This window comes from Alosa pseudoharengus, unplaced genomic scaffold (assembly GCF_046254945.1).
Source record: "Alosa pseudoharengus isolate Yale_2024_CS ecotype anadromous, Long Island Sound unplaced genomic scaffold, YU_APseudo_1.1 YU_APseudo_1.1_scf_2, whole genome shotgun sequence".
NCBI classification, from domain to species: domain Eukaryota; kingdom Metazoa; phylum Chordata; class Actinopteri; order Clupeiformes; family Clupeidae; genus Alosa; species Alosa pseudoharengus.
In genome coordinates, this window is record NW_027468663.1 from 59,532,190 (window position 1) to 59,547,189 (window position 15,000).

Below are 15,000 nucleotides of genomic sequence, written 5' to 3' on the forward strand. Positions count from 1 at the left end.
CATAATACCCTGATGTGGTAGTTACCCTGATGTGGTAGTTACCCTGATGTGGTAGTTACCCTGATGTGGTAGTTACCCTGATGTGGTAGTTACCCTGATGGGTTAATGTGTTAATGAGCGTAAGTGCGTTAAATGTGCGTTTGCCTGGGACGCGTGGACGTCGGCAGGGTCTCTGGGGCGCGTGGACGTCGGCAGGGTCTCTGGGGCGCGTGGACGTCGGCAGGGTCTCTGGGGCGCGTGGATGTCGGCAGGGTCTCTGGGGGTCTCTGGGGACGTCGGCAGGGTCTCTGGGCCGTTTGGAGGCTACTGTCTGGGCCCCTGGTCTGAACGCAATGCTACTTAGAAGTTGCCATGGGAACAAAGGCTTGAGGCCAGAGAAGTGTAATGGTAGAGGGGTGGAGTTAGGTGTGGGAGGAGCTAGTTTTGATTGGCAGCAGGCAGGAACAGCTATGAGAGACCTGTGGTAACCTTCGACCTCTGCGTTATCACTGAAGTGTGTGTAGTGTGTGCGTGTGTGTAATGTGTGTGTGTGTGTGTTGTGTCAGGGTGTGTGTGTGTGTACTGAGAGGTTGAGTGGGAGAATGATGGTATGTGTGGTAAGGACAGTCTAATGTGTGTGTGTGTGTGTGAGTGAGTTTTATGTTCCTGCCACTTGCCGGTGTGTTAGTGTGCCCTCTGCTGAGTGTGTGTGTGTGTGTGCATGAGTGAGTGTGTGTGTGTGTGTGCATGAGTGAGTGTGTGTGTGTGTGCATGAGTGAGTGTGTGTGTGTGTGCATAAGTGAGTGTGTGTGTAAGTGAATATGCTAATGCTGATACAGTTGTGTGGACACGTACATGCATACATATATAAAGATAAATATAAATATATATAAATATATATATATATGGTGGTTTGTATCAGTTCTGAAATGATTCAAACACAATTTTGTGATTTTTTATTAACTGAAGACAAATAGGGAAAAATAAAGTCTGAAATATGAATATGAATGACACAATGTCTCTCTCTTCCTTACACACACATACACCTGGAGTCTGCTGATCAGGGGGTATATCACACACACACAGACCTGTCAGGGGGTACATCAAACACACACACCTGTCAGGGGGTACATCACACACACACCTGGGGTCTACTGATCAGGGGGTACATCACACACACACACACACCTGGAGTCTGCTGATCAGGGGGTACATCACACACACACACACACCTGGAGTCTGCTGATCAGGGGGTACATCACACACACACACACACCTGGAGTCTGCTGATCAGGGGGTACATCACACACACACACACCTGGGGTCTGCTGATCAGGGGGTACATCACACACACACACACACACCTGGAGTCTGCTGATCAGGGGGTACATCACACACACACACACCTGGGGTCTGCTGATCAGGGGGTACATCACACACACACACACACACCTGGAGTCTGCTGATCGAGTGGTACCATCAGACAGGAATTTACTGTAACTGAGATCGCACACATCGGGTGTGTGTGTGCACCTGCGTGTATCTGTGTGTGCCTTTTTCATAGAGGGAATTTAAATGTCATACTGGCAGGTTCTGGGGGAGACCCGGGGAATCCCTGCAGGACGGAACCAGAACCCTGCAGGACCGGAACCAGAACCTTGGGTCTCCCCCAGAACCTGCCAGTATGAGAGCTAATCAACTGCTTTCTGTACGCGGGAGTTTTATATGATATATATATATATATATATATATCCTATATCAGGAGTTGTTTTATATGTTGATTTTACAGTTAAAATAATAGATAACAGGAAAGATGTATTTTAATTGTCATCTAGTTCATCAGGTATTGATAATTAGCCTAAGCAATACTTCTGAAAGCGTTCTGATTAAGAATATCAACATGAGTGGTAAGTGAAGACTATGAGAATATCAACATGAGTAGAATGTGAAGACTATGACTGAGAATATCAACATGGGTGGTAAAAGACTGAGAATATCAACATGAGTAGAATGTGAAGACTATGACTGAGAATATCAACATGGGTGGTAAAAGACTGAGAATATCAACATGAGTAGAATGTGAAGACTATGAGAATATCAACTTGAGTAGAATGTGAAGACTTGGATCCCAGTGAACGCACCTATGTAGCGGAGACGCACTGGTTTTGACGATTGGTCGATGCGCTTTCCTTGAAGTCTGGCAGGAACTCTTGAGGCTGTGATTGGTTAAACGTTCGGGTACGTCAGCGCACGACCATGTGGGTGGTGCTTGTTAATAAATGCGCGAGCCCCATGTTGACAGGATCCGAGTCGCGCGCTAAGGGTAGAGTAGCTGGAGAAGCTCCGCGTCCGGGAAGTCCAGTCGAGAGCATCTCAACTAGCAGCAAAGCCTGAAATATTTCACCAGTCGAACATGAACCAGTAGGCCCTAACTTCTCCTAAAACCTACCTCCAGTTTAGCTCACGGTACATGTCCTTAACTCAACTTTAAGCGAACAGCATGAGGTGAGCCTGGACGAAACTACTGAATGAAAGCTTGGCTCGTGAGGCATTAGCGGTGCTTCGTGCCGGGGAACAGAAGTCGGAACATGGCTGACCGGACTGCGCCGAACTGCCACCTCCGTCTCGAGTGGGTCTACGGCTACCGGGGCCACCAGTGTCGGAACAACCTCTACTACACGGCCGCCAAAGAGATCGTCTACTTCGTCGCCGGCGTGGGAGTTGTGTACAACGCACGCGAACACAAGCAGAAATTCTACTTGGGACACAACGATGACATAATCAGGTAATCCTGCGGGTGGAAGCGACGATGTCGCGAGACCGAAAGCATAATGTAGGCTAATACAACGTATATGCTCTCCTATTTCCGAAATATTGATGAGCCGGTTTAACGATAATAGGTGGGTTTGAGCAGCGGCACAGACACGTATTAAACCCGCAGCTGAAATGTAGCGGCTTGCCAAAGTGCTTGCCTCGCTCCTGATTGGCCAGCTTGTGTTCGGCTACCCTTCAGCACCGTCAGCTGGACAGCGACAGCGCGAACTCGATTCCCTCGCGGCCACCGCCTGCCGAGCGCGCAGGTAGAATGACCAGGTCTGCGCGCGAGATGTTTGTTGATTGGCTCCTTTGATCGATGCATAAGTGTCAGTTGTTCTAAAAACAGCAGAATATGTTCCTAATATTTGCCACTTGAGTGTCATACGCTGACCGAGAACTGGCGCGTGCGGTGTAGTTTGGCCTCTCTTATCACATCAGGCGCGAGGCCCGCAGTGAGGGGAGAGTAGAGGAGCGATTCTCCCGGGTTACCCACGCGCTTAGTAACTCCCCCTGACCCGGTCAACTCGCGCACGCAGTGCAGGGGCGTCAGATATGCGAGGTCTTGAAACGGCTCCAAGTTTTACTGCTCCGTGCTCAGCTCTGCGTGAGCTGAAGTTATGGGACAAAAAAGTGCATTTAAACTGGAGTTCATCTGAAGTTTCATGTCCATAACACCAGGGGCCCTAATACTGCGTTCCTGCATATGAGCTGCATGAAATCCCTCAAAAACTGTAATTGAGACTTGAAAATCTGCAGTTATTTTTGTAAGGGTTGAGTGGTAGAGGTTTGTACCGGGGGAGAGGGTGCGGTTCCGTTAGGGTCCGTTTAGGGTCCACACTGTACCGGAGGAGAGGGTGCGGTTCTGGTTAGGGTCCACACTGTACCGGGGGAGAGGGTGCGGTTCCGTTAGGGTCCGTTTAGGGTCCACACTGTACCGGAGGAGAGGGTGCGGTTCTGGTTAGGGTCCACACTGTACCGGAGGAGAGGGTGCGGTTCCGTTAGGTTCCATACTGTACCGGGGGAGAGGGTGCGGTTCCGTTAGGTTCCACACTGTACCGGAGGAGAGGGTGCGGTTCTGGTTAGGGTCCACACTGTACCGGAAGAGAGGGTGCGGTTCCGTTAGGTTCCGTTAGGGCTCTGCCTGTAGAGCCTGGTGGTTACAGTTAGGGTTCCGTAGTTAGGGTCATGGACGAATTATGAACTTTCGGGCCCCTGGGCCCAGATGTATTAAGGGCCCCCCATTGTCGTATATGTGGGAGGGGGGGTTTGGGGGTCTTCCCCCAGAACATTTTTAATTTGAGGCAATAATTCCATGCAAAGGCTTGGGCTTCAGGGGCCCCTGACCCCTTGGGCCCCTGGGCCTGGGCCCGGTAGGCCCGTGCAGTAATCCATCCCTGGTTAGGGTTCCGTCAGACAAACATTTCTGCATGTATATGTTGTATGTTGTGTGTGTGTGTTGATGCATGCAAGTGTCTGTGTCTGTGTGTGTGTGTGAGTGTGTATGCGTGTGTGTGTGCGCGTGTGCTGATGCATGCAAGTGTGTGTGTGTGTGTGTGTGTTGATGCATGCAAGTGTGCATGTGTGTACTTGTGTGGCTATCATCTGGCTTACTTCATTATTAATCAGGTTGAGTTGAAAGAGAGGCTGACCTCCAGCTCACACACACACACACACACACACACACACACACACACACACACACACACACACACACACACCTCCAACTCAACCTCAAACTGGATCATCAGTCCAACACACAGACGTATAGAAACACACAGACGTATAGAAACACACAGACGTGTAGAAACACACAGACGTGTAGAAACACACAGACGTATAGAAACACACAGACGTGACGTATAGAAACACACAGACGTATAGAAACACACAGACGTGTAGAAACACACAGACGTATAGAAACACACAGACGTATAGAAACACACAGACGTGACGTATAGAAACACACAGACGTGTAGAAACACACAGACGTATAGAATCACACAGACGTGACGTATAGAAACACACAGACGTATAGAAACACACAGACGTATAGAAACACACAGATGTGTAGAAACACACAGACGTATAGAAACACACAGACGTGACGTATAGAAACACACAGACGTATAGAAACACACAGACGTATAGAAACACACAGACGTGACGTATAGAAACACACAGACGTATAGAAACACACAGACGTGACGTATAGAAACACACAGACGTATAGAAACACACAGACGTATAGAAACACACAGACGTGTAGAAACACACAGACGTATAGAAACTAAGGCTGTCACTTTACGTTCGAAAATCGATTGCACAATCGATTGGACCAAACAACACATGTTTCGAAAACTAAAATAGGGAATCGATTTTAACCAAATATGACCACTATTCATTTTAAACGAATTAAACAAAATTCACAAACAAGAATATAAGAATATAAAAGAATTCCGAAGTGCAATAAGCATTGCGAAAGCTAAAAAGAAAATTCCCACAAATTTTACGCACCGGAAACAGCTGTTTCAATCAGCTGCTGTGCTGCTCGGGTTTTGCCAAAAATGGAGGACAACGCGATCAACCTGTGCAACATGAGAGAGAGGAGTGATAGGCCCTAATAACTTGAGGAGTTCAGTGTGGAAGTACTTCGGATTTTTGGTATATCAAACTATGGAGAAGAACAAAGCGGTAGGCTATGCAAACTGTGCAATAGAGTTCTACGTAGGCGAAATTTGTTTGACATTTCTAATCGTAAACACAGCTACGTTGAAGCCTGCAGTAATGTTTGTCACTGATGTAATGGCAGGATACTCGGCTTATTGTTTTTCGAGAATGTAGCACTCCTGTTTGTCATTGTGCACGAAACTTCATGCCAATAAATCATCAGAAATATTGCTGGCTTGCGTCTACAAGCACCCTCTTTACGTTCGTCCTAATGCCTGTTATTTTTTTGTGGATTGGCCTATATTTGGCGTTGAAAATGGAAACGTCTTTAGACATGAAAAATCGATTTTACAATCGATTCAATGAACACTTATGTCTCAATAATCGAACAGGATTTTTTCACAAAAGTGACAGCCCTAATAGAAACACACAGACGTATAGAAACACAGAGACGTATAGAAACACACAGACGTATAGAAACACACAGACGTGTAGAAACACACAGAAGTATAGAAACACACAGACATGACGTATAGAAACACACAGACGTGTAGAAACACACAGACGTATAGAAACACACAGACATGACGTATAGAAACACACAGACGTGTAGAAACACACAGACGTATAGAAACACACAGACATGACGTATAGAAACACACAGACGTGTAGAAACACACAGACGTGTAGAAACACACAGACGTATAGAAACACACAGATGTATAGAAACACACAGACGTGACGTATAGAAACACACAGACGTATAGAAACACAGAGACGTGACGTATAGAAACACACAGAAGTATAGAAACACACAGACGTATAGAAACACACAGACGTGTAGAAACACACAGACGTATAGAAACACACAGACGTGTAGAAACACACAGACGTGACGTATAGAAACACACAGACGTATAGAAACACACAGACGTGACGTATTGAAACACACAGACGTGACGTATAGAAACACACAGACGTATAGAAACACACAGACGTGACGTATAGAAACACACACATGCGACGTATAGAAACACACAGACGTATAGAAACACACAGACGTGACGTATAGAAACACACAGACGTGACGTATAGAAACACACAGAAGTGACGTTTAGAAACACACAGAAGTATAGAAACACACAGACGTGACCTATAGAAATGCACAGACGTATAGAAACACACAGACGTGACCTATAGAAACACACAGACGTATAGAAACACACAGACGTGACGTATAGAAACACATAGACGTGACGTATAGAAACACACAGACATATAGAAACACACAGACGTGTAGAAACACACAGACGTATAGAAACACACAGACGTGACGTATAGAAACACACAGACGTGACATATAGAAACACACAGACGTGTAGAAACACACAGACGTGACGTATAGAAACACACAGACGTATAGAAACACACAGACGTGTAGAAACACACAGACGTGACGTATAGAAACACACAGACGTATAGAAACACACAGACATATAGAAACACACAGACGTATAGAAACACACAGACGTATAGAAACACACAGACGTGTAGAAACACACAGACGTATAGAAACACACAGACGTGACATATAGAAACACACAGACGTGACGTGTAGAAACACACAGACGTATAGAAACACACAGATGTGTAGAAACACACAGACGTATAGAAACACACAGACGTGACGTATAGAAACACACAGACATGTAGAAACACACAGACGTGACGTATAGAAACACACAGACGTGACGTATAGAAACACACAGACGTGTAGAAACACACAGACGTGACGTATAGAAACACACAGACGTATAGAAACACACAGACGTGACGTATTGAAACACACAGACGTGACGTATAGAAACACACAGACGTATAGAAACACACAGACGTGACGTATAGAAACACACAGATGCGACGTATAGAAACACACAGACGTATAGAAACACACAGACGTAACGTATAGAAACACACAGACGTGACGTATAGAAACACACAGAAGTGACGTGTAGAAACACACAGAAGTATAGAAACACACAGACGTGACCTATAGAAACGCACAGACGTATAGAAACACACAGACGTGACCTATAGAAACACACAGACGTATAGAAACACACAGACGTATAGAAACACACAGACGTATAGAAACACACAGACGTGTAGAAGCACACAGACGTGACGTATAGAAACACACAGACGTGACGTATAGAAACACACAGAAGTGACGTGTAGAAACGCACAGACGTATAGAAACACACAGACGTGACCTATAGAAACACACAGACATATAGAAACACACAGACGTGTAGAAACACACAGACGTATAGAAACACACAGACGTATAGAAACACACAGACGTGACATATAGAAACACACAGACGTATAGAAACACACAGACGTGACCTATAGAAACACACAGACATATAGAAACACACAGACGTGACATATAGAAACACACAGACGTATAGAAACACACAGACGTGACCTATAGAAACACACAGACATATAGAAACACACAGACGTGTAGAAACACACAGACGTATAGAAACACACAGACGTATAGAAACACACAGACGTATAGAAACACACAGACGTGACATATAGAAACACACAGACGTATAGAAACACACAGACGTATAGAAACACACAGACGTGACGTATAGAAACACACAGACGTGACGTATAGAAACACACAGACGTGTAGAAACACACAGACGTGACGTATAGAAACACACAGACGTATAGAAACACACAGACGTGTAGAAACACACAGACGTGACGTATAGAAACACACAGACATATAGAAACACACAGACGTATAGAAACACACAGACGTGTAGAAACACACAGACGTATAGAAACACACAGACGTGTAGAAACACACAGACGTGACGTATAGAAACACACAGACGTATAGAAACACACAGACGTGACGTATTGAAACACACAGACGTGACGTATAGAAACACACAGACGTATAGAAACACACAGACGTGACGTATAGAAACACACACATGCGACGTATAGAAACACACAGACGTATAGAAACACACAGACGTGACGTATAGAAACACACAGACGTGACGTATAGAAACACACAGAAGTGACGTTTAGAAACACACAGAAGTATAGAAACACACAGACGTGACCTATAGAAATGCACAGACGTATAGAAACACACAGACGTGACCTATAGAAACACACAGACGTATAGAAACACACAGACGTGACGTATAGAAACACACAGACGTGTAGAAACACACAGACGTATAGAAACACACAGACGTGACGTATAGAAACACACAGACGTGACATATAGAAACACACAGACGTGTAGAAACACACAGACGTGACGTATAGAAACACACAGACGTATAGAAACACACAGACGTGTAGAAACACACAGACGTGACGTATAGAAACACACAGACGTATAGAAACACACAGACATATAGAAACACACAGACGTATAGAAACACACAGACGTATAGAAACACACAGACGTGTAGAAACACACAGACGTATAGAAACACACAGACGTGACATATAGAAACACACAGACGTGACGTGTAGAAACACACAGACGTATAGAAACACACAGATGTGTAGAAACACACAGACGTATAGAAACACACAGACGTGACGTATAGAAACACACAGACATGTAGAAACACACAGACGTGACGTATAGAAACACACAGACGTGACGTATAGAAACACACAGACGTGTAGAAACACACAGACGTGACGTATAGAAACACACAGACGTATAGAAACACACAGACGTGACGTATTGAAACACACAGACGTGACGTATAGAAACACACAGACGTATAGAAACACACAGACGTGACGTATAGAAACACACAGATGCGACGTATAGAAACACACAGACGTATAGAAACACACAGACGTAACGTATAGAAACACACAGACGTGACGTATAGAAACACACAGAAGTGACGTGTAGAAACACACAGAAGTATAGAAACACACAGACGTGACCTATAGAAACGCACAGACGTATAGAAACACACAGACGTGACCTATAGAAACACACAGACGTATAGAAACACACAGACGTATAGAAACACACAGACGTATAGAAACACACAGACGTGTAGAAGCACACAGACGTGACGTATAGAAACACACAGACGTGACGTATAGAAACACACAGAAGTGACGTGTAGAAACGCACAGACGTATAGAAACACACAGACGTGACCTATAGAAACACACAGACATATAGAAACACACAGACGTGTAGAAACACACAGACGTATAGAAACACACAGACGTATAGAAACACACAGACGTGACGTATAGAAACACACAGACGTATAGAAACACACAGACGTGACCTATAGAAACACACAGACGTATAGAAACACACAGACGTATAGAAACACACAGACGTGACGTATAGAAACACACAGACGTGACGTATAGAAACACACAGACGTGTAGAAACACACAGACGTGACGTATAGAAACACACAGACGTATAGAAACACACAGACGTGTAGAAACACACAGACGTGACGTATAGAAACACACAGACGTATAGAAACACACAGACATATAGAAACACACAGACGTATAGAAACACACAGACGTATAGAAACACACAGACGTGTAGAAACACACAGACGTATAGAAACACACAGACGTGACGTATAGAAACACACAGACGTGACGTGTAGAAACACACAGACGTACAGAAACACACAGATGTGTAGAAACACACAGACGTATAGAAACACACAGACGTGACGTATAGAAACACACAGACATGTAGAAACACACAGACGTGACGTATAGAAACACACAGACGTGACGTATAGAAACACACAGACGTGACGTATAGAAACACACAGACGTGACGTATAGAAACACACAGACGTGACGTGTAGAAACACACAGACGTGACGTGTAGAAACACACAGAAGTATAGAAACACACAGACGTATAGAAACACACAGACGTGTAGAAACACACAGACGTATAGAAACACACAGACGTGTAGAAACACACAGACGTGACGTATAGAAACACACAGACGTATAGAAACACACAGACGTGACGTATTGAAACACACAGACGTGACGTATAGAAACACACAGACGTATAGAAACACACAGACGTGTAGAAACACACAGACGTGACGTATAGAAACACACAGACGTATAGAAACACACAGACGTGACGTATTGAAACACACAGACGTGACGTATAGAAACACACAGACGTATAGAAACACACAGACGTGACGTATAGAAACACACAGATGCGACGTATAGAAACACACAGACGTATAGAAACACACAGACGTGACGTATAGAAACACACAGACGTGACGTATAGAAACACACAGAAGTGACGTGTAGAAACACACAGAAGTATAGAAACACACAGACGTGACCTATAGAAACGCACAGACGTATAGAAACTCACAGACGTGACCTATAGAAACACACAGACGTATAGAAACACACAGACGTATAGAAACACACAGACGTATAGAAACACACAGACGTGTAGAAGCACACAGACGTGACGTATAGAAACACACAGACGTGACGTATAGAAACACACAGACGTGTAGAAACACACAGACGTGACGTATAGAAACACACAGACGTATAGAAACACACAGACGTGTAGAAACACACAGACGTGACGTATAGAAACACACAGACGTATAGAAACACACAGACATATAGAAACACACAGACGTATAGAAACACACAGACGTGTAGAAACACACAGACGTATAGAAACACACAGACGTGACGTATAGAAACACACAGACGTGACGTGTAGAAACACACAGACGTATAGAAACACACAGATGTGTAGAAACACACAGACGTATAGAAACACACAGACGTGACGTATAGAAACACACAGACATGTAGAAACACACAGACGTGACGTATAGAAACACACAGACGTGACGTATAGAAACACACAGACATATAGAAACACACAGACGTGTAGAGACACACAGACATGACGTATAGAAACACACAGACGTGTAGAAACACACAGACGTATAGAAACACACAGATGTATAGAAACACACAGACGTGACGTATAGAAACACACAGACGTATAGAAACACACAGACATGACGTGTAGAAACACACAGACTTTTAGAAACACACAGACGTATAGAAACACACAGACGTGACGTGTAGAAACACACAGACGTATAGAAACACACAGACGTGACGTGTAGAAACACACAGACGTATAGAAACACACAGACGTATAGAAACACACAGACGTGTAGAAACACACAGACGTGTAGAAACACACAGACGTATAGAAACACACAGACGTGACGTATAGAAACACACAGACGTATAGAAACACACAGACGTATAGAAACACACAGACGTGTAGAAACACACAGACGTGACGTATAGAAACACACAGACGTGACGTATAGAAACACACAGACGTATAGAAACACACAGACGTGTAGAAACACACAGACGTATAGAAACACACAGACCTGACGTATAGAAACACACAGACGTATAGAAACACACAGACGTGACGTATAGAAACACACAGACGTATAGAACACACAGACGTATAGAAACACACAGACGTGTAGAAACACACAGAAGTGACGTATAGAAACACACAGACGTATAGAAACACACAGACGTGTAGAAACACACAGACGTGTAGAAACACACAGACGTATAGAAACACACAGACGTGACGTATAGAAACACACAGACATATAGAAACACACAGACGTGTAGAAACACACAGACGTGACGTATAGAAACACACAGACGTGACGTATAGAAACACACAGACGTATAGAAACACACAGACGTATAGAAACACACAGAAGTGACGTGTAGAAACACACAGACGTATAGAAACACACAGACGTGACGTATAGAAACACACAGACGTATAGAAACACACAGACGTGACGTATAGAAACACACAGACGTGACATATAGAAACACACAGACGTGACGTATAGAAACACACAGATGTATAGAAACACACAGACGTGTAGAAACACACAGACGTGACGTATAGAAACACACAGACGTGTAGAAACACACAGACGTGTAGAAACACACAGACGTGACGTATAGAAACACACAGACGTATAGAAACACACAGACGTGACGTATAGAAACACACAGACGTGACGTATAGAAACACACAGACGTATAGAAACACACAGACGTGACGTATAGAAACACACAGACGTGACGTGTAGAAACACACAGACGTGACGTGTAGAAACACACAGAAGTATAGAAACACACAGACGTATAGAAACACACAGACGTGTAGAAACACACAGACGTATAGAAACACACAGACGTGTAGAAACACACAGACGTGACGTATAGAAACACACAGACGTATAGAAACACACAGACGTGACGTATTGAAACACACAGACGTGACGTATAGAAACACACAGACGTATAGAAACACACAGACGTGACGTATAGAAACACACAGATGCGACGTATAGAAACACACAGACGTATAGAAACACACAGACGTGACGTATAGAAACACACAGACGTGACGTATAGAAACACACAGAAGTGACGTTTAGAAACACACAGAAGTATAGAAACACACAGACGTGACCTATATAAATGCACAGACGTATAGAAACACACAGACGTGACCTATAGAAACACACAGACGTATAGAAACACACAGACGTATAGAAACACACAGACGTATAGAAACACACAGACGTGTAGAAGCACACAGACGTGACGTATAGAAACACATAGACGTGACGTATAGAAACACACAGACGTGTAGAAACACACAGACGTGACGTATAGAAACACACAGACGTATAGAAACACACAGACGTGTAGAAACACACAGACGTGACGTATAGAAACACACAGACGTATAGAAACACACAGACATATAGAAACACACAGACGTGACGTATAGAAACACACAGACGTGACATATAGAAACACACAGACGTGTAGAAACACACAGACGTGACGTATAGAAACACACAGACGTATAGAAACACACAGACGTGTAGAAACACACAGACGTGACGTATAGAAACACACAGACGTATAGAAACACACAGACATATAGAAACACACAGACGTATAGAAACACACAGACGTATAGAAACACACAGACGTGTAGAAACACACAGACGTATAGAAACACACAGACGTGACATATAGAAACACACAGACGTGACGTGTAGAAACACACAGACGTACAGAAACACACAGATGTGTAGAAACACACAGACGTATAGAAACACACAGACGTGACGTATAGAAACACACAGACATGTAGAAACACACAGACGTGACGTATAGAAACACACAGACGTGACGTATAGAAACACACAGACGTGTAGAAACACACAGACGTGACGTATAGAAACACACAGACGTATAGAAACACACAGACGTGACGTATTGAAACACACAGACGTGACGTATAGAAACACACAGACGTATAGAAACACACAGACGTGACGTATAGAAACACACAGATGCGACGTATAGAAACACACAGACGTATAGAAACACACAGACGTAACGTATAGAAACACACAGACGTGACGTATAGAAACACACAGAAGTGACGTGTAGAAACACACAGAAGTATAGAAACACACAGACGTGACCTATAGAAACGCACAGACGTATAGAAACACACAGACGTGACCTATAGAAACACACAGACGTATAGAAACACACAGACGTATAGAAACACACAGACGTATAGAAACACACAGACGTGTAGAAGCACACAGACGTGACGTATAGAAACACACAGACGTGACGTATAGAAACACACAGAAGTGACGTGTAGAAACACACAGAAGTATAGAAACACACAGACGTGACCTATAGAAACGCACAGACGTATAGAAACACACAGACGTGACCTATAGAAACACACAGACATATAGAAACACACAGACGTGTAGAAACACACAGACGTATAGAAACACACAGACGTATAGAAACACACAGACGTGACATATAGAAACACACAGACGTATAGAAACACACAGACGTATAGAAACACACAGACGTGACGTATAGAAACACACAGACGTGACGTATAGAAACACACAGACGTGTAGAAACACACAGACGTGACGTATAGAAACACACAGACGTATAGAAACACACAGACGTGTAGAAACACACAGACGTGACGTATAGAAACACACAGACGTATAGAAACACACAGACATATAGAAACACACAGACGTGTAGAAACACACAGACGTATAGAAACACACAGACGTGACGTATAGAAACACACAGACGTGACGTGTAGAAACACACAGACGTACAGAAACACACAGATGTGTAGAAACACACAGACGTATAGAAACACACAGACGTGACGTATAGAAACACACAGACATGTAGAAACACACAGACGTGACGTATAGAAACACACAGACGTGACGTATAGAAACACACAGACATATAGAAACACACAGACGTGTAGAGACACACA

At 43.9% G+C, this 15,000-nt stretch overlaps 1 protein-coding gene across 3 annotated transcripts in view; it reads left to right on the forward strand.

Annotated features, from left to right (window-relative positions):
- The first annotated feature begins 2,567 nt into the window (after positions 1-2,567).
- The window catches only part of eml5 (EMAP like 5), a 184,432-nt gene continuing 171,999 nt past the window's right edge, over positions 2,568-15,000 (forward strand). For all 3 annotated transcript variants that reach the window (XM_076295671.1, XM_076295670.1, XM_076295669.1), the window contains exon 1: positions 2,568-2,764. In XM_076295671.1, the coding sequence (XP_076151786.1) occupies positions 2,568-2,764 (197 nt within the window). The remainder of the gene's footprint in view (positions 2,765-15,000) is intronic.